The sequence below is a fragment of the Anomalospiza imberbis genome, chromosome 27, assembly GCF_031753505.1.
Source record: "Anomalospiza imberbis isolate Cuckoo-Finch-1a 21T00152 chromosome 27, ASM3175350v1, whole genome shotgun sequence".
Taxonomy (NCBI): domain Eukaryota; kingdom Metazoa; phylum Chordata; class Aves; order Passeriformes; family Viduidae; genus Anomalospiza; species Anomalospiza imberbis.
The window spans coordinates 4,126,121-4,146,944 of NC_089707.1; the positions used below are offsets into that span (position 1 = coordinate 4,126,121).

A 20,824-nucleotide genomic window follows, 5' to 3' on the forward strand; every position below is an offset into this window, starting at 1 on the left:
TGTCTCTCGTCCCACGAGGCCACCCACGGGGGTCACCCACTTCCCTCTGCCCCCCGTACAGGCACTGCTGTCCCCTGGCCTGGGCACCCGCAGGGGCTGGGGGACACCTGGCACCCTGAGGGGCTCTGGTGGCACGGGAACACCTGGGGTGGGGGCATCTGGCGAAGGGATACTTGGCGTGGGCACACCTGGCTTTGGGTTCCTTGGGGTTGGGGACGCCAATCTTTGGGTGCCTTGGCGTGGGGACACCAGGGGTGGGGACATCTGCCGTGGGGACGCTTGGGCTGGCGGCTATCGGGTCTCCTGCAGTTGGGGACAATTGGAGCCGGTGGGGACAGCGGCCATTGAGTCCCTTGACGGGGGGAACAAGTGGCAAGGGCACACGTGGCAAGGGGACACCCGCGATGGCGACACCAGGGGTGGGGACAACGGGGGTGGAGACACCTGGAGCGGGGGTGGAACACCGGCCACGGGGTCCCTCGGCGCGGGGACACGTGCGAGGTGACCGGGGGCTGGGCTGTCCCCGCCGCTGTCCCCGCCGCTGTCCCCGCCGCTGTCCCCGCCGCTGTCCCCGCCGCTGTCCCCGCCGCTGTCCCCGCCGCTGTCCCCGGACCCGCGGCGAGCGCGCCCCAGCCCCAAGCCACGCCCCCCCCCCGGTCACGCCCATCTCTCCTCATTGGTGGAGACCCGGCCCCGCCCCTTCGCTGATTGGCTCCCGCCGCTCCCCGCGGGTCCGGGCTGGGCGGGGCCCGGGGTCGCGATCTCGCCCGGGGGTCGCGACAGAACCCCACCCCCACCCCCGTGAGTACCGTGCCCGGGGCTTGGCGGGAGCGGTAGGGCGCGAAATGGGGCCGGGGGCGTCCCGGGAGGCTCCGGAAAGGCTCCGGGGGGGGATCCAGGTGGTCCCGGGGGGAGTCCGGAGGTCCCCGGGGGCCTCCGGGGGGTGCGGGGGAGGTCAGGAGTCCCGAGGTCCCCGGAACACCCCAGGGACACCAGAGGGGCACCCCTGGAAACTCAAGGGAACAAACCCAGGGTCCCTCCCAAGGGGACTTGTCCCCCGCAGGAACCTGCCTGAAGCTCCCCGAATCCCCTCAGAACTCGTCCCCCGGAGAGCACAGGGCCAGGCCGGGGTGCCACGGGAGACCCCAAAGGGCAGAGGGGCTGCCGGGGGGCCAGGGGGCCTGCCGGGGGGCCAGGGGGGCTGCCGGGGTCCAGGAGGGGCTGCCGCGGCTCGGCTCCCTGCGGCGGGCCGGGGGCTGCCCCGGCCGAGGCGGCGGTGTCGGGCGGCACGTCCCCAGCGCAGGATTGCGACAGACGAGTCCAGTCTGGCTTCAGCTGAATCACCCAAAAACCCCTCCCTGGCCCCAAAAGGGGGCGTGGGGATCCCGGAGTGGGTAGAGGGGTCCCAGAGGAGTTGAGGGGACCCAGTCCCCCCGTTTCCTGGCAGGGAAGAAGGACACCCCCCTCCCAAAACCCCTTCCAGACCCCTCATAACACCCCCGAGAGCCCCTCAGAACCCGCCAGCCACTCCCACTCGGGTCATGAGCTGGTGGCTCTCAGCCCTCATGGAGCAGGGGCTGGGGGAAGCCGTGGGTGTCATCCTCCGGGGGGTCCCGACCACTCTCACCCACCCCTGGCACCCCAAAATCTCCCTCTTCCCGCTGCAGCCGCTGCTGCCATGTCGGCCGAAAACGCGGCGGTGCCGGCTGAGACCGGGCCGGAGACGAAGGTAGGGGTGCATGGAAGGTTTGGGGGGGCTGCGGGTGGCTCTGGGGACCCCATCTTATTGTCCCCACCCTCAGAGCGTGGTGAGCCGCGTGGCCAACCTGACCCTGGTGAGCTGTGCCTGCGGAGCCGTGGCCTCGGCGTACGGGCGCACCAAGGAGAGCCACCCGTGCGTGCGCTCCGTCTGCGAAGCTGCCGAGAAGGGCGTGAAGACGCTGACAGCGGCAGCAGCGAGCGGGGCCCAGCCCTTCCTCACCCGGCTGGAGCCCCAGAGTGAGTGCAAGGGGGGGAACAGCACCCCACGGGGCTGGGCGACCCCAAAACTGGCTCTCGCTGAGCTCTCGTGAGGAGCCAGGAGAGGGATGATCTGGTTTTGTGTCTCTGGTTTGTATGGCCGAGGAATAAACGGCTGGAGGAGCTGGAGGGTTGGAGGGGAAACACTCCAGAAGTTTTGGGGTAGCCCAAAACCCTGCCCTAGCAGAGCTCCTGCATGCAGCAGGGTGCTAAACCCACCTATTTTCACATCTCCAGTTTCCACCGCCAATGAATTGGCCTGCAAAGGGCTGGACAAGCTGGAGGAGAAGCTGCCCATCCTGCAGCAGCCCCCCGAGAGGGTAACGTCACCCTGGGGACACGGGCAGGGCTCCAGCGCTGGGCGAGGAGCGGGGACAAGCTGTCCTTGCGCTGTGCCCTGCCAGGTGGTGGCCGGGACCAGGGAGCTGGTGTCGTGCACGGTGAGCGGGGTGGTGGCGAGGACGCGCTCGGCGCTCGGGGCCGTGGTGGGCACCCGCGTGGGGCGGCTGCTGGCCACGGGCGTGGACGCCGTGCTGGGCAAATCAGAGGAGCTGCTGGATCGGTACCTCCCCGGGACAGGCGAGGAGCTGGGTGAGTGCCCACCATCTCCCAAGTCTCGGGGTGCCAAGCCCGCCCGGGACCCTCACCCTGTTGCTCAGTCTTGGCATTGGCTATACATGGTGGCCCCACAATGGTGCCAGAGCACTGAGGCCACCATGACCCCACGCAGGGGACAGTCCGTGTCTGAAGGACACGGGATGGCACTGGGTGAACTCTCACCTGGAAAGCCAAAAGCAAATATAGTCCCGTGTGCCCGCCTGGGTATTTATAGCTTGGCACTGGGTGACATTAGGCAGAGCTGGCCCCATGTCACAGCTGAGGTGACGGTAGAGGCCACCTGGCCACATGACCTGGTGCCCAAGCATCCTGTGGGTGCTCACGCTGGGCTCCAGTGCCCAGCACAGGATGGCCCAGCTATGCTGCCCTCACCCCGGTCCCACAGCGGCGACAACAGGCACAGAAGTGGCCACAGGCACGGAGGTGACCACAGGCACAGAGGTGACCGGGGGCACGGAGGTGACCAGGGACACAGAGGTGACCGGGGGCACGGAGGTGACCACAGGCACAGAGGTGACCGGGGGCACGGAGGTGACCAAGGGCACGGAGGTGACCAGGGGCACGGAGGTGGCCACGCAGGAGCGGCAGAGGCGGTGGCAGAGCTACTTTGTCCGCGTGGGCTCCCTGTCAGCCCGGCTGCCACACCGGGCCCTGCGGCGCTCGCTGGGGGACCTGCAGCGGGCACGGCTCCGTGCCCAGCGGCTCCTGGCCCAGCTCCACCACGTCATCCAGCTGGTAAGGATGGGGCAGGGACCGTGCCAGCCCCGTGGTGGCCCCAGGCACCCCCAGGTGGGCTCCCACCTGGCTGAACCTCCCCCCAGATCGAGGAGGGGCAGCAGGGCACGGACGGGCCCTGGCACAGCACCCGGGAGCACCTGCACCACCTGTGGCTGGAGTGGAGCCAGCAGGATGCGGTGCCCATGGAGGACAACGAGGTACAGGGTGGAGGGACCGTGGGGGACAGATGGCTCCATCTGGAGAGGGTGGGGACAGCAGCCATCGAGTCTCTTGAGGTGGGGACACGTGGCAAGGGGACACCTGGGGTGGTGACACCTGGAGCAGGGGTGGAACAGCAGCCACAGAGTCCAGCTGTGGGTCCATCCAGGCGGGGGTGGGGTCCATCACCCCCAGCGCCCGCTGCCCGCTGCCCACCCCGCAGGTGGAGGCTCGGACTCTGGCCATGCTCCACGGACTCCTGCACCAGCTCCACGCCGCCTGCTCCCACCTGGCCACCGGTGCCCGGGCATTCCCCAGCAGCGTGCAGGAGACGGCGGGACACGTCTGGCACGGCGTGGAGGGCGTCCAGGCTTCCCTGTCCAGCGCCCACTCCTTCCAGGACCTGTCGGGCCTGGTGCTGGCACAGAGCCGGGACGCCGTGGCGCGGGCACAGCTGAGCCTCGAGGGGCTGCTGGAGCACGTGGGGCAGCACACGCCCCTGCCCTGGCTCGTGGGACCTTTTGCCCCCGCGCTCGTGGAGTACCCGGAGGATGTCCCGGTGGATATGTCCAAGTGGGAGGGCTGTGTCACCGTTGGGGGGACGCACCAGGTGCCCGCTGCCCCCCAGGTCTGCAGCCAGCACTGAGTCACTGGTGCCACTGAGCTGGGAGAGCAGCCACCCAGAGCTACGAACCCCAATCCCACCGGGAATGAGGGCACGATGGACGTGGTGACCCGGCGTGGAACCCCAGTGTCACGGCCGGGGACTCCTGTGGGGATGGTGGCACGTGGAGGACGCTGTGTGAGTCTGTCTGGGATCCAGGGCTGCCCTAAGCCCCAGGAATACTGCAATTTCATGTCTTAACAGCTTCAAACCAGTTTAAAGAGGAAGAAAACAACTTTTTTGGCCTTAAAATGACTCAGAGCCTGCAGTGCTGTGGCAGAGCCACCGCGCCAGGCTCACCGGGGGGCTCTGCACGGGCGGCAGAGCCGGGGGCACCCCCGAGGGGGGCTCAATAAGGGGGTGCCAGTGGCACACAGTGGGATGGGATTCCATGGGGTACTGGGAGAAAGGGTGCCACAAGGTGCCAGGACACCTGGACTGTGACCCCCAGCCGTGTGGCACTGAACTTTGTCCCAGTTGTCACCGTGGAGGGGCTGGGCCCGCCCCCGGGTATCCCCGACGTCACAAGCACCCGGTGGGGCGACACCGGGCACCCCAGGACTGTCCATCCTCCCGCCGCCGGAACCCCCTGGGACCGCTTTGACCAGCTCCACCGGGCCAGGTGTGGGCGAGCACCGGGACCCCCGTGCTTGGGAGCCGCACGAGGGGAGGGGACGCCTGGGAGGGTCAGGGCGGGGTCTCTCCCGGGGGATCGGTGCCAGGGAAGGTCGGGGGGGGGGGGGGGTCTCTAGTTCCGGGCTCGGGGTGTCACTGCACCCCGATCCCGCGTACTCGCGTCGGTGTAGAACGGTCCCGGGGGTGTCCGGTCCCCAAGGGGTGTCAGTGCAGCCCAGTCCCGGGGGATCCGGTACCGGGGTGGGGGGGGGATCAGTGCAGCACCGACCGAGGAATGGGGTCCCGGGGGGCTCAGTGCAGCCCAGTCCCGGGGGATCCGGTGCTGGGCGGGGGCTCGGTGCAGGCCGTTCCCAGGGGTTCTCTGCCCTCCCGGCTCCGGGGGTTCGCTGTCCTCCCGGCTCCGCGCTCCCCGGCGGTCGCTGCTCCCGGTCCGCCCCGGGCCGGCCCCGCTGGGCGGCTCCGGTCACATGCGCTCGGGGCGGGCTCCGGGGTATAAAGGGCGGCGGGGAGGAGCGGGGCGAGCCCGGAGCCGAACCGAGCGGAGCCGAACCGACCCCAGCCGCCAGCGGTGAGCACGATCCGGGGCCGGTCCGCGATCCTGGTTCCGGTTCCGATCCCGTTTGCGATCCCGGTTCCGATCGCAGTCTCGGTCCTGTTCCCGATCGCGATCCCGGTCCTGTTCCCAATGGCAATCCCGGTCCCGGTCGCAATCCTAGTCCCGATCGCGATCCCGGTCCCGATCCCGCCTGTGATCCCGATCGTGGTCCCGGTCCCAGGGACCCCCCTGTCCCGGGTTTTTCCAACCGCGTGGGAGCTGCCCCGTTCTGGGAGGGGTAACCTGGGGTTCTCCCTTCGAGAGGCAGGAGGGGGGCGTTGGGGGGGGCCTGACTCCACTCACGGTCCCGACCTGTGTCCCCCAGCCCCACCATGGCCACCAGCGAGCCCACGCCGGCGCAGCCCAAGGCAGAGGAGCAGCAGGTCAGTGCGGGCAAGGCGGGGAATTTGGGGGCGATCCACGGGGTCCCTGCTTGGAGACGGGGATCGGGGTTATCCCACCCTCTGATGGGCTTGGAGAGCCATGGGAGCACCCCAAAACCATCCCCTGTGTGGGATGGTGTGTGGGAACACACAGTACACTCAGTTCCCTGTGAGATTTGGGAGTCACTCAGTCCCACGCTCACCCTGAGCCCTTCTGGCCCCCAGAACATCGGGACACGCGTGGCCAACCTGCCCCTGGTGAGCTCTGCCTACGACATGGTGTCCTCCGCCTACACCTGCACCAAGGAGAGCCACCCCTACGTGCGCTCCGTCTGCGAAGCTGCCGAGAAGGGCGTGAAGACGCTGACAGCGGCAGCAGCGAGCGGGGCCCAGCCCTTCCTCACCCGGCTGGAGCCCCAGAGTGAGTGCAGGGGGTGGGAACAGCACCCCACGGGGCTGGGGGACCCCAAAACTGGCTCTCGCCGAGCTCTCGTGAGGAGCCAGGAGAGGGATGATCTGGTTTTGTGTCTCTGGTTTGTATGGCCGAGGAATAAACGGCTGGAGAAGCTGGAAGATGTGGGGGCAGCACCCCCTGAATTTTGGGGTGATGGAAAATCGGCCCTAGCAGAGCTCCTGCAAGGCAGCAGGGTGCTAAACCCGCCTATTTTTTCATCTCCAGTTTCCACCGCCAATGAATTGGCCTGCAAAGGGCTGGACAAGCTGGAGGAGAAGCTGCCCATCCTGCAGCAGCCCCCCCAGAAGGTACCGGGGTGGGCTGGGCTGGCGTGGGGTGGGGTGGGCAGCACACTCAGGGCCCCCCCAGTGCTTGACAGAGGTTTGTGTGTCCACCAGATCATCTCGGACACCAAACTGCTGGTGACCTCCACGGTGACAGGGGCCAGGGATGTGCTGACCAGCACCGTGGCCGGGGCTAAGGATGCAGTGTCCAGCACCATGGCTGGGGCTAAGGATGCAGTGTCCAGCACGGTGGCCGGAGCCAAAGATGCCATGTCCAGCACGGTGGCCGGGGCCAAGGATGCAGTGTCCAGCACCATGGCTGGGGCCAAGGACGCGGTGACCAGCCGAGTGACCGGTGTGATGGACATGACCAAAGGGGCAGTGCAGGGTGGTGTGGAGCTGACCAGGTCTGCAGTCAGCAGCGGCGTTAGCACCGTGGGCCAGATGGTGGCCAGCGGGGTGGGCTCCGTGCTGGGCAAGTCCGAGGAGCTGGTGGACCATTACCTGCCCATGACGGATGAAGAACTGGGTGAGCAGCTGATCCCAACCCTCCAGAGAGGGTGGGCAGAGCCTGGGCAGAGCAGGGGGGGCTCTGTGGGGTGGTGATGGTGGTGCTGGGACCCCCTGAGCAGCTCCTGTCCTACAGCCAAGCTGGCCACAGCCGTGGAGGGCTTCGAGCCGGAGCAGCAGAGGCAGCAGCAGAGCTACTTCGTGCGCCTGGGCTCCCTCTCCACCAAGGTGCGGCACCGAGCACTCCAGCACTCCCTGGCCAAACTGCAGAGCGCCCGCCAGAGCAGCCAGGACCTGCTGGCCCAGCTCCAGCGCACCCTCGACCTGGTAGGACCCAGCTCCACACCCCCTCTGCCTCCCCGGGGTGTCCCCCGGTGGCCCCCCCACCCAGCCAGGCTGTGCCCCTCTCCCAGGTGGAGCACCTGAGGCAGGGTGTGGACCAGAGGCTGCAGGGAGGGCAGGAGAAGCTGCAGCAGCTGTGGCTGGAGTGGAACAAGAAGCAGCCGGGCGGTGGCAAGGACCAGGTGCCACCGGAGGTAGGAGCAGGGCAGGGGGTCCCCAGGGTGTCAGGGACACCGGGGTGTCCCCCAGCCCTCACCCACCGTGTCCCCCTGCAGGCGGTGGAGTCGGGCACGCTGACCATGCTGCAGGGCTTGAGCCAGCAGCTGCAGAGCTCCTGCCAGCCCTTGGTGTCCAGCCTGCAGGGCCTCCCCGCCACCGTCCAGGACACGGCGGGGCAGGTCCGGCACAACGTGGAGGAGCTGCGGGCAGCGCTGGCCTCTGTCACCTCCCTGCAGGACGTGACTGGGCCCGTGCTGGCCCGGGCCCGCACCCACGCTGCCAAAGCCCGGCAGCTGATGGACGAGCTGGTGGAACATGTGGCCTTCAACACCCCCCTGACGTGGCTGGTGGGACCCTTCGCCCCCTCGGGCAAGCGCCCGGTGGAGCTGGAGATGGAGTAGGAATTCTGGGCTGCTTCCCCCCGCCGCAAAAAAGCCTCGTTAGGAGCCTTTGCTAAACTCCCCCAGCCCCCCTCGCCTCTAACCTTGTGCCTGCCTCTGTGGGGACCCTCCTGCCTGCCCCAGCTCTGTCCCTTGTCCCCTTGCTGGGGACCTGCAGTTATGTGCCTTGGCTGTCCCAAGTGCCTGTTGGGGGTCCCCCATGTCCTCGGTGCCTTCAAACCCCCATCTTTGTAGGGCCAAAACAGCACAAGAAACAATAAACTCTGGTTAGTTTTGCACTAGACTGAGGTTTCTTTGGGGGTGTGGGAGGGAGGAATTGGGCTCTGGAGGAACAACTCCCTCCCCAAGACTGGGGACGCCCATGTCCTGAGCCCCCGTTCCCCAGACAGCGCCCTCAGCCTGTCCCTGCCCCCGTGGGAGGAGAGGACCTGGCAGTGGGATCAGGAGTGGAGTCCTGGAGGGGACCTCCCACTTCCCTGCAGTTGGGCAAGAGGCACTCAGGGTGTTTTGGGCTTTATTTGGGTCTTGTTTACAGAGTGAGTGTGAAACCAGTCCTGGAAAAAGAAAAAGTAAAGTGTCCCCAGGGCAGAGTTACTGCAGCCTGCCGGGGGGGGGTTCGGGGCATCCTCCCCCGGGGGTCGGGTACAAAGAGCAGGCGGCGCCGGGTGGAGCCGGGAGTTCTTTATTGGACACGGACAAAAGCTCTGGAGCGTTGCAACAGAGCAAAGAGACCAACACTGAGCTGCTGCCCAGCGCGGGCAGGATGGTGCCAGGGTCACTCCTGGCACAGTCAGGAGAGAACACACCCTTTTTACCCTTATTTTACCCCAAGAAGTTGGTGCTCAGCCCTGCTGCCCCCTCTGGGACAGAGGGATCCGGCTCCAGGAGCTGCCTCTGGATGGAGAGAGGATCGTGATGGTGGGGAAAGGGGCTTGGAGCAGCCACTGAGTGTGTGGTCTTGGTCAGAGGGAATTTGGGGACCCATGGGGTGTTTTCCAACCCTGACCCTGGGCAGGGGGTTAAGGTCCTCCCCTCGTCCCTGACAGAGATGCCTCAAGAAAGAGACACAGGGGTTCCTTCTGTTTTTCATTAGAAAACCCTTTATATTCATTTCATGTCGGTTGAAATCACAAGAAATTAGGTAGGAGGGAAAAAAACCAAAACAAAACAAAAATTAAAAACGGGGGGTGGGTGGGGGGACAGGGGGACAAATACAGACACCAGCACAGCCCCCCCACGGGTGGTGCCTCCGCAGGGACCGGGCACGGGACAAGACCAAGGACATTGGCTACGGTGGGACTTAGTGAAGTGACTCGGGCAGGGGACAAGGCAGAGGCTGCTCTCCCTTCACAACCTCTCCTCCTCCTCCTCCTCCAGGTGGGAGCTGCTTCCTCAGCTCTCCTCCTCCTCCTCCTCCTCCTCCTCATCCGCAGCCTCCGACTCCCCGCGAGCTCGCTCCGGCCCGGCCTTGGGATAGTCCTGGACATTGCTGAGGGAGAGCAGGGGCAGGGAGAGCTCAGCCCCCCACCCCTCTGCCTTTCCTGGCCCCTCTCCCCCATCCCAGTTCCTTCCCAAGCTGGGAAAACCCTTTCACAACCCACAGGATGTCTCCAAATCATCCCTGCAGGGCCCAGCAATCCCAGCCTTGCCCCCCACACTCACTTGTTGTGGGGCTCCTCTGTGGATGCCTCCAGCTCCCCAGCTCCTGGCCCTTGGCTCTTGTCCTTCTCCTCTGTGCCCTCTGACTTTTGGGACAGGGATTCACCATTCACAGGACCTGACAGGTCTGAAGGGAAGAGAGAGAGGCTCAGGCTCCTGGCCCCCCTCATCCATCCCCACCTTCGTGGACTGAGGATCCATGGGCATAGACATGCAGCCGAGCCTGAGGGGACCCCCGTATTGGCCTGACCCCCACAGCTGCAAGAAGGGCCCCAAAACCTCCACCCCCAAGCCCAGAAACACCATCAGGGTGGATTTTCCCTGTCAGTTCCTCTGGGAAGGCTCTTGCAGCATCACCAGGACGGCCCCAGGCAGAGACCTGGCTCCGAGGGTGGAAGATCCCAGTCACCACTCCCTGTGCAAGAGCCTTAGCCAGTGTCCAAGGACATCTCCACATTCCTTCATGCCTGGACCAGAGGTCAGGCTGGCAGGGAGGAGCTGTCCTGAGCCAAAAACCAGCACGGAGGCCCCCAGAGCCCGGGTGCGGGGCTCGAGGTTTGCCCTCTGCCCTCACTGCATTCCCCATCCAGCCCTTTCCCACTCCTGGCACTCCAGCAAAGCAGAGCCTGGAGGTGCTGATCCCTCCCCCACAAGGCCAACAGCCACCTTCCCATGTCCCGTGTCCCCAGCAGCACGGGGCATGCCTCAAGGAGGGGACTGTGATCTGCCCAGACAGGGCAGGGAATGGTCCCGGGACATTCAGGGATGCTCAGCAATGTTACCAGCATTTGTCTCCTCTTCCCCCTTCTCATTCCGTGTCTCTGCTCCCGACAGCTTCTCCTGGCTCTTCTCTGCCTCCCCCTTGTCCTTCTCAGGCCCAGCTTTGTTGGCTTTCTGGATGGATTCCATCTTTGGTCCCAGCACACGTGACTTCAACCGGGTGTAGACTTCGGCCGCTTTTTCCATCACGTCCTTGTTGGCTTTGTAGCGACGGATCTGCCCCGGGGAGCAGGAGGAGGGACCCCCTTAGAGCTGGAGCCAGGCAAGCTCCCTGCTCGCCCCAGGGAGGGCTCAGCCCTCTGCTCTACCTTCTTGAGCGTAGCCACCACATCCGTGTGCTTCTGGAGGATGTGGGAAGTGACCTGGAGCGTGCCCAGCTCCTCGAGTGCGTTCAGACACCGCTTGATGTCCTGCACGGATGGCAGCAGGATCAGGAGCTGCCCTGAGGGCACCTTGGGCCTCCCAGCACCCCCAAAGGGAGGAGAAGGAGCATTCCCAGGTATCACAGCAGGGCAAGGATGAGCAGGGATGTCCCAGGCCAGGCCACACCATCGGCACTCACCGGGTTATCCACCTTCAGCGCAAACTTGATCTCACTGTGAAGTTTCTGGAGTTTCTCTTCCACTGTGGGCTCTGGAGCAGAGAGAGAGACACAGGCCGAGATGTCAGGGCACCAGCAGAGCCCACGGCCCTGCCCAGAGCCCAGGATCTGCCCTGGGGCCTGGAATCACTCCCAGGCAGGGGTTTGTGTCCTCCTGCACTTCCAAAGCTGAGCACAATCCCAGGAATGTCTCTGGAGAGGATGGGTCGGGGTGTGCCAAGATAAGGAAGGGATGCCAGGGAAGTGATCCTGGGATCACAGCAGTGCTGGGAAAACCCCTGGCACAACCTCACTAATCTCTCCCTGTCCCAGGGATGGGGGAACCAACCCTAGAGCCCTCCCCTCTCTCTCCTCCCCTCTGTGATGGGAAGCAGTGGCTCTCTCACCCTTTTTCTTCTCCATCCTCCTTTCGGGGATCGGGTCAGATTTCTTCCGGCCTCGTTCCACTTTCAGAGGTCTGCGTGAAGGGAAGGAAAAAGGGAAGATGGTTGTAATGAACCCCCTGCTCACCACTGGGCTAACAAGGGGGATGGCACTGGCTGGAGCATCCAAGACCCCTCCACCCTGGTCACAGCTCCCCTGCGCCCCAGCTTCCCAGGAATGCAGAAAGGAAAAGCCTCGTGAGGAAGAAAACACCACGGAATATCATCCTGGTAATCCCCAACAGCTCCTCCAGCCCCTTCAGCTCAGGAGAGGGGAGGAACAGGCCCAGCCCCTCTGCAGGTGCTGCAGCCCCATGAGCCCCATCCCCACCCCGGGGTGCCGGGGCTGGAGCCGTGCAGGAACAGCCCCATTCCCAGGAGGAAAGGGGAGGGAGGGAGATGTGCAGATGCTGACTTGCTCCGTGGCTTCTCCTCTGCTCGGCCCTTCTTCTCCTTCTGATTTGGTTTCCTTGACAACTCCGAGGGCTGTTTCTTCGCCGGCTTCTTTACCTTAGAGGAGAGAACAATGCAGGGAGAGTGGCAGAGCCCTCCCTGCTGCGGCGCAGACGGGGCCATGGCCACGCCACAACCCTTCCCAGCAGCATGCAGGCAGCTACAGGCTAACCCAAGACCATGAGGGCAGGTCCCTGCCACTCCTGGAGGTCCCTGGTGGCCTGACAGGGAGGTGACAGGTTGTTCATCCCCCCCCAGGCCCCCACAGCTCCACACTCACCTCCTTCTCCTGCTCCAGCTCAGAATCCGAGGAGGACGGAGCCTTGGCCCGGCCTCTCCGGCCCTTTTTGGCCATTTCATCCTCGGCGCTGCTGTCCGAGTCCGAGTGCACCTCCTCGCCCTTCTCTGCCTTCTCCTTCCTTTTCTCCTTCTCCTCCTTCTCCTGCTCCCGGAGCCGACGGATCTCCTCCTCCTGCTCCCTCTTCCTCTTCTCCTCCAGCTCCCGCCGGCGCTCCTCGTCCCGCCTCTTCCACTCGCTGATGCGATCCACGTCGCTGTCGCTGTCACTGCCAGGACAGGGCAGGCTCGGACCCCTGCGTGACCCCTCGGCCCAGCCCAAGGGTGACAGCGTCCCAGCTGAGCTCACCTGTCACTGCTGGAGCTGCTGGGGACACGCTCTGGCTTCGGTTTCCTGCCCCGGGGCTTGGGAGGGGGTTTCTCAGCTGCAAGACAACAGGGACATGTTCAGCAGGAGTCCTGCAGGTCCCTCTGTTAAAACAGCTCTGAGTTGCAGAGGCAGAGTGGTTCTAGAATGTGCCCACAATTTGGGATGGGACCCTAGAGCCTTGGGAATGCCTGAGCTCCCACACTCCTGTCCCAAGGTGGTGACAGGAGCAGGGGCAGGAGCAGGAGCATCCCCAGGGTACCTGGCTTGCGGCCCCGTGGTGCCTTTTTCACTGACACATCTGAGTCCGAGTCCGAGTCCGACTTGGTCATGTCCACGGTGGCATTGCCCATCTCCAGATCCGAGTCCACTTTGGAGTCGGAGTCGGAGCCAGACTCCACTTTCTGCAGGCAGAGAGCAGGGCTGGGATGGAAGGTGGCAGTGGGGTGGCACTGCCCCAGTCCCAGCAATACCCCCAATCCCAGCTCTGAATCCCAGCACCCAGAGCCCCAGCAGGTCACCAAGAGATCAGTGAGGTCCCTCCAGGTGCTTCCAGCCCAGGGCACAGCCATGTCACCCCCAGCTCCCCCCTCCCCACAGTGCAGACCCTGACTCCTCTCCAGCCTCCCTCAATTAGGGATCCTTTACCTTCTTCTTCCTCCCTGCTGCCGGCATCCTCCGTGGAGCCCGGGCCACTGGCTTCTTTTCGGGAGTGAAATCCTGCAGGAAAACAGAAATATGAGGAAATGTGGAACAGTGTCACCATGGAATCAAGCTAGTCAGGTTCCCTTTGGCCTCTGCCCCATTCCCACAGGGATGTTCTCCCCATCACCCTGCCAGTGTATCCCAAAATCCTCTCACCTGGTCACTGTTTTTTTCCGACTCAGAAGACGTTTCTGAGTTCTCCTCTTCTGTGACAGAGGGGCTGCCCTGATCCAAGTCACTGGAGGATTTCCGAGGCCGTTTTGTCACAGGCATCTGGCAAAGGAGAGGTGACAAGATGAGAGAAGCCCATTCCTTCTCCATCCACCATGGAAAGCAAATACTTCCTGGGAAGGCCTTTCTCCAACTCTTCCCAATGGGCCCTGCAAGAGCTGCACTCAGATCTGCAGCTCTGGATCCTCCTCCAGGCTGCAAACCCCGCCAGGATTGGCCACCCCACCATCCCACAGGCATCACAAGACAGCTGTGAGACGCCCCAAAACCACGCTGAGCCCCACTTCCCACTGGAGAATCCAGAGGGAGTTGGCTTCCCCACCACCTTCTGCTGAGGTAGGTTCAAGGAGAGCTCCACGATGGAGCCACACTGTCCCCTGGCTGGGCCACCCTCCTGTCCCCAGCTCATACTCACTTTCATGGCCAAGGATTTCCTCTTGAGCCCACTGTGGTCGCTGCCTCGATCAGAATCCTCATCGCTGTCCACCTTCTCCATGGGGACCGTGGCCATGGCAGAGTCGTCCTCGTCGTCCCCGGCGTCGCTCCCCGCCATGGGGTCGTTCTCGGGGACATCGCTGTCGGAGGAGCTCGCGGGCTAAAGGCAGCGGGAGGACAGCAGGGTTAGGGGGGCCTGTGGGGCATCTGTGGGGGACAGGAGAGGACGGAGAGGGGGCACCAAGGGTGGGCAGTGAAGGAGGGCAGAGCTGGGTGTGCAGAGCAGTGCAGGGCAGCCTCCCCTCCCAGCACGGATCCCTCCGGAGCAGCTCCAGGCAACGCCACCAGCCCTGCCTGGGGAACGCTGCACCCATTCCCAAAGCCCCACACACCACTCCAAGAACACATTGCCAGGATGCTGCTGCCTCGCTGCCCTCCACCCCCCATCCTCACACCCTGCCAAAATCCCTGGAGCAGCCTGGAGCTGGGAGCAGAGCCCAGCCCTCCTCTGCCCTGACGGCGCCAGACAAGCCGAGGTGGCCGGGTTCAGCCTCTCCTTCTGCCTCCACTTGGATCAGGCCTCCTCCTGTCCTCTTCGCACACTTTCCCCACGGGAAAGGTCCACACAAGGAGTCCAGGTGGCCACTGTGCTCTTCCCAGGTGGGCTCTCCTGTGTCCTGCTCCCTGAAGGTCTCCTTGTGTCTCCAACCCATCGGGAGGTTCCTCGCACAGGACATCACACCCCAACTTCATCTTCTGGGCTGCTCCTCTGTGTGTGGCAGCACTGACACTCCTAGAGCCAGGGTTCTTCCAGCTGCTGGAAAGCCTCTCCTCACCCTTGGCTGTTCCTGGCACCTCGCTTCACTCAGATCTCAAAGCCAAGGAAACTTCAGTGTCTTCTCCTGCTCCTTTCGCCCACAGGACACAGTGGGTGTTGGTGACCCCTCAGCCTCGCTGGGTCCCTCATCCCTGATGGGAGTTCCCAGTGATTCCTGGCCATGGCAGGTGCTGCTTCTCTCACGACCACCAATCTCCAGGTTTTCAAGCACCTCCACAGCCTCGCCTTACCCTACACCCACTGTTTTGGGTGGACCATTTCCCAGTCCCTGCCCCTCAAACCACATCCTCACTCCTGTCCTGCCATGGCATGGCCCGGGGGGCTCATTCCCTGCACCTGCTGACCTCCAGGGACCACCTCGACCTTGCTGCCCACCCTATAAACCTTCCTCTGCCTCTTCAGCCCCACTGCCTACAAAGCCGACGCCTCCTGTGATGATCTTTATGGAATAAATTGGATCCCAATTTATGGTCATGAGATGCCCCCACAAGAAGTTGACAAAGAGCTGTTCCCCAGCCCGCTCCAAATCCTGCTGGAGGGCTCAGGAACCTCGGCAATGGATGGAGGAGGGAAATTCCCAACAGTCCACAAGCAGATCCAGGAGCCAGGGATGAGCAAGCCTCAAGTTCTTGCTCTGACAACAAAATCTCCATGATTTTGGGCAAGCAGCACAAAGCACAACCCCGGTTCCACCGTGACAACGGGGAAGAAGCACCTTCCTCCAGAGCGAGTGGGAACTTCCAGCGCTCCTGGAAGCCCAAGGGAAACCACTCCATGGAGGAGGATGAGGAGAGCAGACTCCCTGAGGAAGGGAGAGGGCAGGGAAGGAGAGGGGATCTAATTCCACCCCAAGGAAGCCAAGCTGGAAGCTGGAAGCAATCGGCACAGCAGCGAGGAGAAGCAGAGACAGGAGGAGTGACTTGGGGGGGATGGAGGGGCTGCAGCCCCATCCCCTGCCCAGCCCACACTCACCGCAGGGGCACTGTAACTGGCGTGGGGGTTGTTCTGGATTTCCCACAAGCCCTCGTTGAAGCCTTTTCTCTTGTTTGGCTTCCCATATTTGTCTTTATATTTTTCGTAAGGGAACAGATCTTTAGGGCCCAAGAAGGCGCTGGAGAGAGACAAAGCAGAGGTGAGGCCGGAGCGGAGGCAGAGCCCGGCGGGGGGAGCGAGGCAGCGCTTACGTCTCGTGGGTGCCGAAGAAGAAGATGGGGTACTTGTTCGGGGGGGGTTTCACAGCGCCGTCCGCGATGTCATCGATCTGAAAGGAAACCCAAAGCACGAGGAGGTCAGAGACAGCGGTGACACATCCTCTGCCCCGGCAAGCGGCGTCGGGTCCGGCACCCGCTTGGAGCCAAGCGCGGCAGGAAAGCACCCGGACGGGGCCCTGGCTACGGATCCGAGTCCCTGCGGGATCTCTACCAGAGAAACGGGAAGGATCCGGCACCGAGGTCTTGTGGGCAACGTGGGCCTTGAGCTACTCCCCCAGGATCCATGGCCGGGACCCGGCAGTGTGGGCAGGGGCGATGGACGAGTGGCCGCAGGGTCCGTCCTGGCTGGAGCCCGGCCGCAGGAAAAGCCCCGCTGCCGGCCGGACACCCCATCTTCTGTGCTCCGGGCGGTCTGGGCCGTGGGCAGGGAGAGCCTCGGGGTGCGCAGGGGGTGCTGGGGAGGTCTTCGGGGCGGGGGGACCCCTCCCCAAAAAGCAAGCGAGCTAAAGCAGAGGGGCTGTCCTGGCAGGAGCGGCAGTCCCGGGTCTCACGGCGAGGTGCAGCCAAGCGGTGTCAGCTCCGGCCCCCTGAGCTCCCCGATCCCGCACGGTTCCACCTGCCAGTCTCTTCCCATCCGAGGGCAGTGCATGAAGCTGCCACGCCCTCGGCTGCTCCCGGGGACCCCGCAGAGCCCCCAAGCATCCCCCAGCTGAGCACATCCCAAAGCAGCTCCTGCTCTCCGGGAGCACTGCGGCACGACGCTGTCACCCGGCCAGTGGCACCAGCTGTCCCCCTCCCCAAACGCTCCAGCATCCCAAATAACCCCCCCAAAGCGCAGCAGCACCTGCTGATCCCGCACCGGGAGCGCTCGCAGCAGCCCCCCACCCATGTCACACGCAGAGTGTCCCCTCACTGTCCCCAGCAAGGGACAGAAGCCCCACAGTGCAGGACCCATCTCGGTACTGAGCAGAACCCATCTCGGTACATCCCAGATCTCTGAGTCAGTGCTGGACCCTCATCCCAGCACAGCTGCTCATATGGGGTCCCCCATTCCGGCACGGGACACCCCATTCCTGTACTGGGCCCCCATCCCAGTAGAGGTGCTGGAATGGGACCTCCCATCCCAGAATGGGACACCCCGCACCGGTACTGGGCCCCATCCCAGGACGGGGCAGTCCAATCCAGTACGGGTGCTGGGATGTGAGCCCAGATCCCACTCTGTGCGCTGGGACAGGTCCCTCACGCCACCACCGGCTCACATTCCATGACAGATACCGACATGGGTCCCCCATCCTGAACGGGACACCCATCCGTACCGGGTCCCCACCCGGTACAGACCCTCCTATCCCGGTACAGGTACCGTTACAGCATGTCCACCCCGGTACCAGCGCCCCGTCCCGGTACAGGGCGTCCCGTTCCGGTACAGGTCCCGTTACGGCATCTCCATCCCGGTACGTGATCCCAAGCCGGTACCGTGCCCCTATCCCGGTACGGGATCCCCATCCCGGTACAGGTACCGTTATGGCATCTCCATCCCGGCAGGGGCCTCCGCTCCGCGGACAAGGGTCGGTACGCGTCCCCATCCCATCTCGTGTCCCCCCCTTCCCGATCCCGCCCCCATCCCGGTCCGGGACCCCCGCCCCGCTCCCGCTCCGTCCCCCCGCGGCGCGGCCCCGCGGTCTCACCCGGGCCGGCCAGTGCGGGTAGCCCTTCATCTTGGCGAAGACGAGGTCCCCGGGTTTGAAGCTGTGTGGCATGGCGGCACCGGGGGGCGCGGCGGGCGCGGGGGGCACCGGGCGCGGGCAGGCCCAGCCCAGGCCGCGGCAGCACCGGGCAGGCGGCGGGGGCGGCCCGCACCGCACGGCACGCAGGATGTCCCGCCCCCGGTCGCGACCGCGCCGCCCATTGGCTCCGCTGCACGTCGCTCAGCCTATCCGACCAATAGGAGCGAGGCGGTGGCGCGGCGGGATAACGGGATTGGGCCGCGCCGCCGGAGGCGCCGAAGCGGGGGGCGCTGAGGGGCGGGGCCTGAGGGGCGGGGGGGGACGGGAATGGGGACAAGGCCTGAGGGGGGACGGGGATGGGGACAAGGATTGGGAATTGGGACCTGAGAGGGGACGGGGATGGGGACAAGGATTGGGAATTGGGACATGAGAGGGGACGGGGATGGGGAATTGGGACCTGAGCAGGGACAGGGATGGGGACAAGGATTGGGAATTGGGACATGAGAGGGGACGGGGATGGGGACAAGGCCTGAGGGGGGACGGGGATGGGGACAAGGATTGGGAATTGGGACCTGAGAGGGGACGGGGATGGGGACAAGGATTGGGAATTGGGACCTGAGAGGGGACGGGGATGGGGACAAGGCCTGAGGGGGGACGGGGATGGGGACAAGGATTGGGAACTGGGACATGAGAGGGGACGGGGATGGGGACAAGGATTGGGAATTGGGACATGAGAGGGGACGGGGATGGGGACAAGGATTGGGAACTGGGACATGAGAGGGGACGGGGATGGGGACAAGGACTGGGAATTGGGACATGAGAGGGGACGGGGATGGGGACAAGGATTGGGAATTGGGACCTGAGAGGGGACGGGGATGGGGACAAGGACTGGGAATTGGGACATGAGAGGGGACGGGGATGGGGAATTGGGACCTGAGCAGGGACAGGGATGGGGACAAGGATTGGGAATTGGGACATGAGAGGGGATGGGGATGGGGACAAGGATTGGGAATTGGGACATGAGAGGGGACGGGGATGGGGACAAGGATTGGGAATTGGGACCTGGGGGGGGATGGGGATGGGGACAAGGACTGGGAATTGGGACCTGGGGGGGTCGGGGATGGGGACAAGGATTGGGAATTGGGACCTGAGAGGGGACAGGGATGGGGACAAGGATTGGGAACTGGGACATGAGAGGGAACGGGGATGGGGAACTGGGACCTGAGGGGGGACAGGGATAGGGACAAGGACTGGGAATTGGGACATGAGAGGGGACAGGGATGGGGACAAGGACTGGGAATTGGGACCTGAGCAGGGACAGAGCTATGGTGGGGCTGGAGACTTTGGGGTGGTGTCAGGGCTGTGGGGGACAAGGGTGTGGGGAGAGGGTCAGGGCTGTGGGTGGGACAAACGCTGATCCTGCCCCATCCACTGCCCCCAGCTCAGCCCCCCAGCCTGGGGATGCGGCTCCCAGCTGAATTCCTTCCCTGGGGCCATCCCGGGGCTCCAAACTCCTTCTGGACTGGGCAGGGTGGTGGGTAGCCATGTCCCTGGCCCAGGACAGGGCCACCGGGAGAGTCACTGGGGCCACACGGGGGGAATCCGACCCAACGGGTTCCAAACGTAGGCTGAGCCTGGCTAAGCTGGAGCAAACGCTGTGCAGCTGGCCTGGGAGCTGGTTTTAACCCAAACTGGCTTCTCTGCAAGGTCACGGAAAGGAAAACAGTCCCTGCCCACACCGGGCTGCTCCCAGTGCCCGGCAAGAGCCAGGCGGGAGCAGAACCCAAACCACAACCCTCGTTCTGGGGAGAAACTCTTCATTCCCAGGGCTCTGGGGGAAGGTGTGTGAGGAGGGGAAATCCCGCTGCAGGGCATTCGTGAAGGTGGTGTTGGGAGTGCTCCCTGTCACACTGTGAGTGCGGCCTTGCTCCTGCTGTGCCACATCCCTGCTGTGCCATATCCCTGCTGTGCCATATCCCTGGTGTGCCACATCCCTGGTGTGCCACATCCCTGGTGTGCCATATCCCTGCTGTGCCACATCCCTGCTGTGCCACGTCCCTGCTGTGCCATATCCCTGGTGTGCCACATCCCTGGTGTGCCATATCCCTGGTGTGCCACATCCCTGCTGTGCCACGTCCCTGGTGTGCCATATCCCTGGTGTGCAACATCCCTGCTGTGCCACATCCCTGGTGTGCCACATCCCTGGTGTCCCATATCCCTGCTGTGCCACATCCCTAGTGTGCCACGTCCCTGCTGTGCCACGTCCCTGGTGTGCCACATCCCTGCTGTGCCATGTCCCTGCTCTGCCATATCCTTGCTGTGCCACATCCCTGCTGAGCCATGTCCTTGCTGTGCCACATCCCTGGTGTGCCATATCCCTGCTGTGCCACGTCCCTGGTGTGCCACATCCCTGCTGTGCCACGTTCCTGCTCTGCCACATCCCTGCTGTGCCACGTCCCTGCTGTGCCACATCCCTGCTGAGCCACTTCCGTAGTGTGCCATGTCCCTGCTGTGCCACATCCCTGCTGTGCCATATCCCTGCTGTGCCACGTCCCTGCTGTGCCACGTCCCTGGTGTGCCACATCCCTGCTGTGCCACATCCCTGCTGTGCCACATGCTTGCTGTGCCACATCCTGGCCTTGCCATATCCCATCCATGCTGCATCCTGACCGTGCCATATCCAGTCTGTGCCATATTCTGGCCTTGCCGCATCCCAGGCTTTGCCGTGTCCCAGCTGTGCAGTATTTCGGGCTGTGCCACATCCTGGCCATGCTGTATCCCAGCTCTGCCACATCCCACAGCTTCGGGGCTCGGTGCACTCTCCTCAGCCTGTCCTGTGCCGTGGCGGTGTCGCTGGAGGGCAGATCCGTGTCTCAGCCCGTGATTCCCACTGGCGATGCCGGTGTGTGTCCAGCCTTCATCCAGGTGCTCCTGGCTCTCGGTGCCACCGCGGTGTCCCCGGCGTGCCACCGGAGGGGCAGTGCCAGGTGCCGCTGCCCAGGTGAACGCACAGCCCCCGTTCGGGGTGGGGTCCGCCTGA

At 64.4% G+C, this 20,824-nt stretch overlaps 3 protein-coding genes across 9 annotated transcripts in view; 2 read left to right on the plus strand and 1 right to left on the minus strand.

The window, feature by feature from the left end:
* The window catches only part of HDGFL2 (HDGF like 2), a 79,141-nt gene extending 61,139 nt beyond the window's left edge, over window positions 1-18,002 (minus strand). The window contains exons 1-16 of one of the 5 annotated variants that reach the window (XM_068174117.1): window positions 17,746-18,002; window positions 16,034-16,110; window positions 15,822-15,960; window positions 13,992-14,171; window positions 13,502-13,618; window positions 13,289-13,360; window positions 12,903-13,044; window positions 12,623-12,698; window positions 12,257-12,542; window positions 11,939-12,027; window positions 11,488-11,558; window positions 11,063-11,133; window positions 10,809-10,910; window positions 10,503-10,716; window positions 9,724-9,847; window positions 9,139-9,550 (exon numbers count right to left, since the gene is read on the minus strand). In XM_068174117.1, coding sequence (XP_068030218.1) covers window positions 9,454-9,550; window positions 9,724-9,847; window positions 10,503-10,716; window positions 10,809-10,910; window positions 11,063-11,133; window positions 11,488-11,558; window positions 11,939-12,027; window positions 12,257-12,542; window positions 12,623-12,698; window positions 12,903-13,044; window positions 13,289-13,360; window positions 13,502-13,618; window positions 13,992-14,171; window positions 15,822-15,960; window positions 16,034-16,110; window positions 17,746-17,817 — 1,929 coding nt within the window. In that variant the 5' untranslated portion in view covers window positions 17,818-18,002 and the 3' untranslated portion in view covers window positions 9,139-9,453. Of the gene's footprint in view, window positions 1-9,138; window positions 9,551-9,723; window positions 9,848-10,502; window positions 10,717-10,808; window positions 10,911-11,062; window positions 11,134-11,487; window positions 11,559-11,938; window positions 12,034-12,256; window positions 12,543-12,622; window positions 12,699-12,902; window positions 13,045-13,288; window positions 13,361-13,501; window positions 13,619-13,991; window positions 14,172-15,821; window positions 15,961-16,033; window positions 16,111-17,745 lie in introns of those variants that run through there. The other 4 variants (XM_068174116.1, XM_068174115.1, XM_068174118.1 and 1 more) reach the window with 4 other exon arrangements.
* Window positions 829-4,489, plus strand: LOC137463128 (perilipin-3-like). 3 transcript variants are annotated; one of them, XM_068174124.1, is made up of 9 exons: window positions 829-899; window positions 1,668-1,729; window positions 1,803-1,998; window positions 2,257-2,339; window positions 2,424-2,610; window positions 3,023-3,114; window positions 3,169-3,372; window positions 3,459-3,572; window positions 3,797-4,489. In XM_068174124.1, exons 2-9 carry the CDS (start codon window positions 1,679-1,681, stop codon window positions 4,217-4,219), a joined length of 1,350 nt encoding a protein of 449 aa, XP_068030225.1. In that variant the 5' UTR covers window positions 829-899; window positions 1,668-1,678; the 3' UTR covers window positions 4,220-4,489. The 3 variants fall into 3 exon arrangements, with proteins under 3 accessions (XP_068030225.1, XP_068030223.1, XP_068030224.1); XM_068174122.1 differs by having other exon boundaries at window positions 3,023-3,372; XM_068174123.1 differs by having other exon boundaries at window positions 3,041-3,372.
* Window positions 5,709-8,339, plus strand: LOC137463127 (perilipin-3-like). Its single transcript, XM_068174121.1, has 7 exons — window positions 5,709-5,851; window positions 6,077-6,272; window positions 6,531-6,613; window positions 6,704-7,118; window positions 7,236-7,426; window positions 7,513-7,635; window positions 7,717-8,339. The coding sequence occupies exons 1-7, from the start codon at window positions 5,801-5,803 to the stop codon at window positions 8,059-8,061; spliced, it is 1,404 nt and encodes a 467-aa protein (XP_068030222.1). The 5' UTR covers window positions 5,709-5,800; the 3' UTR covers window positions 8,062-8,339.
* Window positions 18,003-20,824: the final 2,822 nt, after the last annotated feature.

Bases quoted from the DNA above. Each gene is read 5' to 3' on its own strand.
- LOC137463128 (XM_068174122.1), top strand. From the start codon at position 1,679: ATGTCGGCCGAAAACGCGGCGGTGCCGGCTGAGACCGGGCCGGAGACG. The intron at 2,340-2,423 runs GTAACGTCACCC...GTGCCCTGCCAG, and splicing joins TGCAGCAGCCCCCCGAGAGG to GTGGTGGCCGGGACCAGGGA. The intron at 3,573-3,796 runs GTACAGGGTGGA...CCCACCCCGCAG, and splicing joins TGCCCATGGAGGACAACGAG to GTGGAGGCTCGGACTCTGGC.
- LOC137463127 (XM_068174121.1), top strand. From the start codon at position 5,801: ATGGCCACCAGCGAGCCCACGCCGGCGCAGCCCAAGGCAGAGGAGCAG. The intron at 5,852-6,076 runs GTCAGTGCGGGC...TCTGGCCCCCAG, and splicing joins CCAAGGCAGAGGAGCAGCAG to AACATCGGGACACGCGTGGC. The intron at 7,119-7,235 runs GTGAGCAGCTGA...CCTGTCCTACAG, and splicing joins CATGACGGATGAAGAACTGG to CCAAGCTGGCCACAGCCGTG.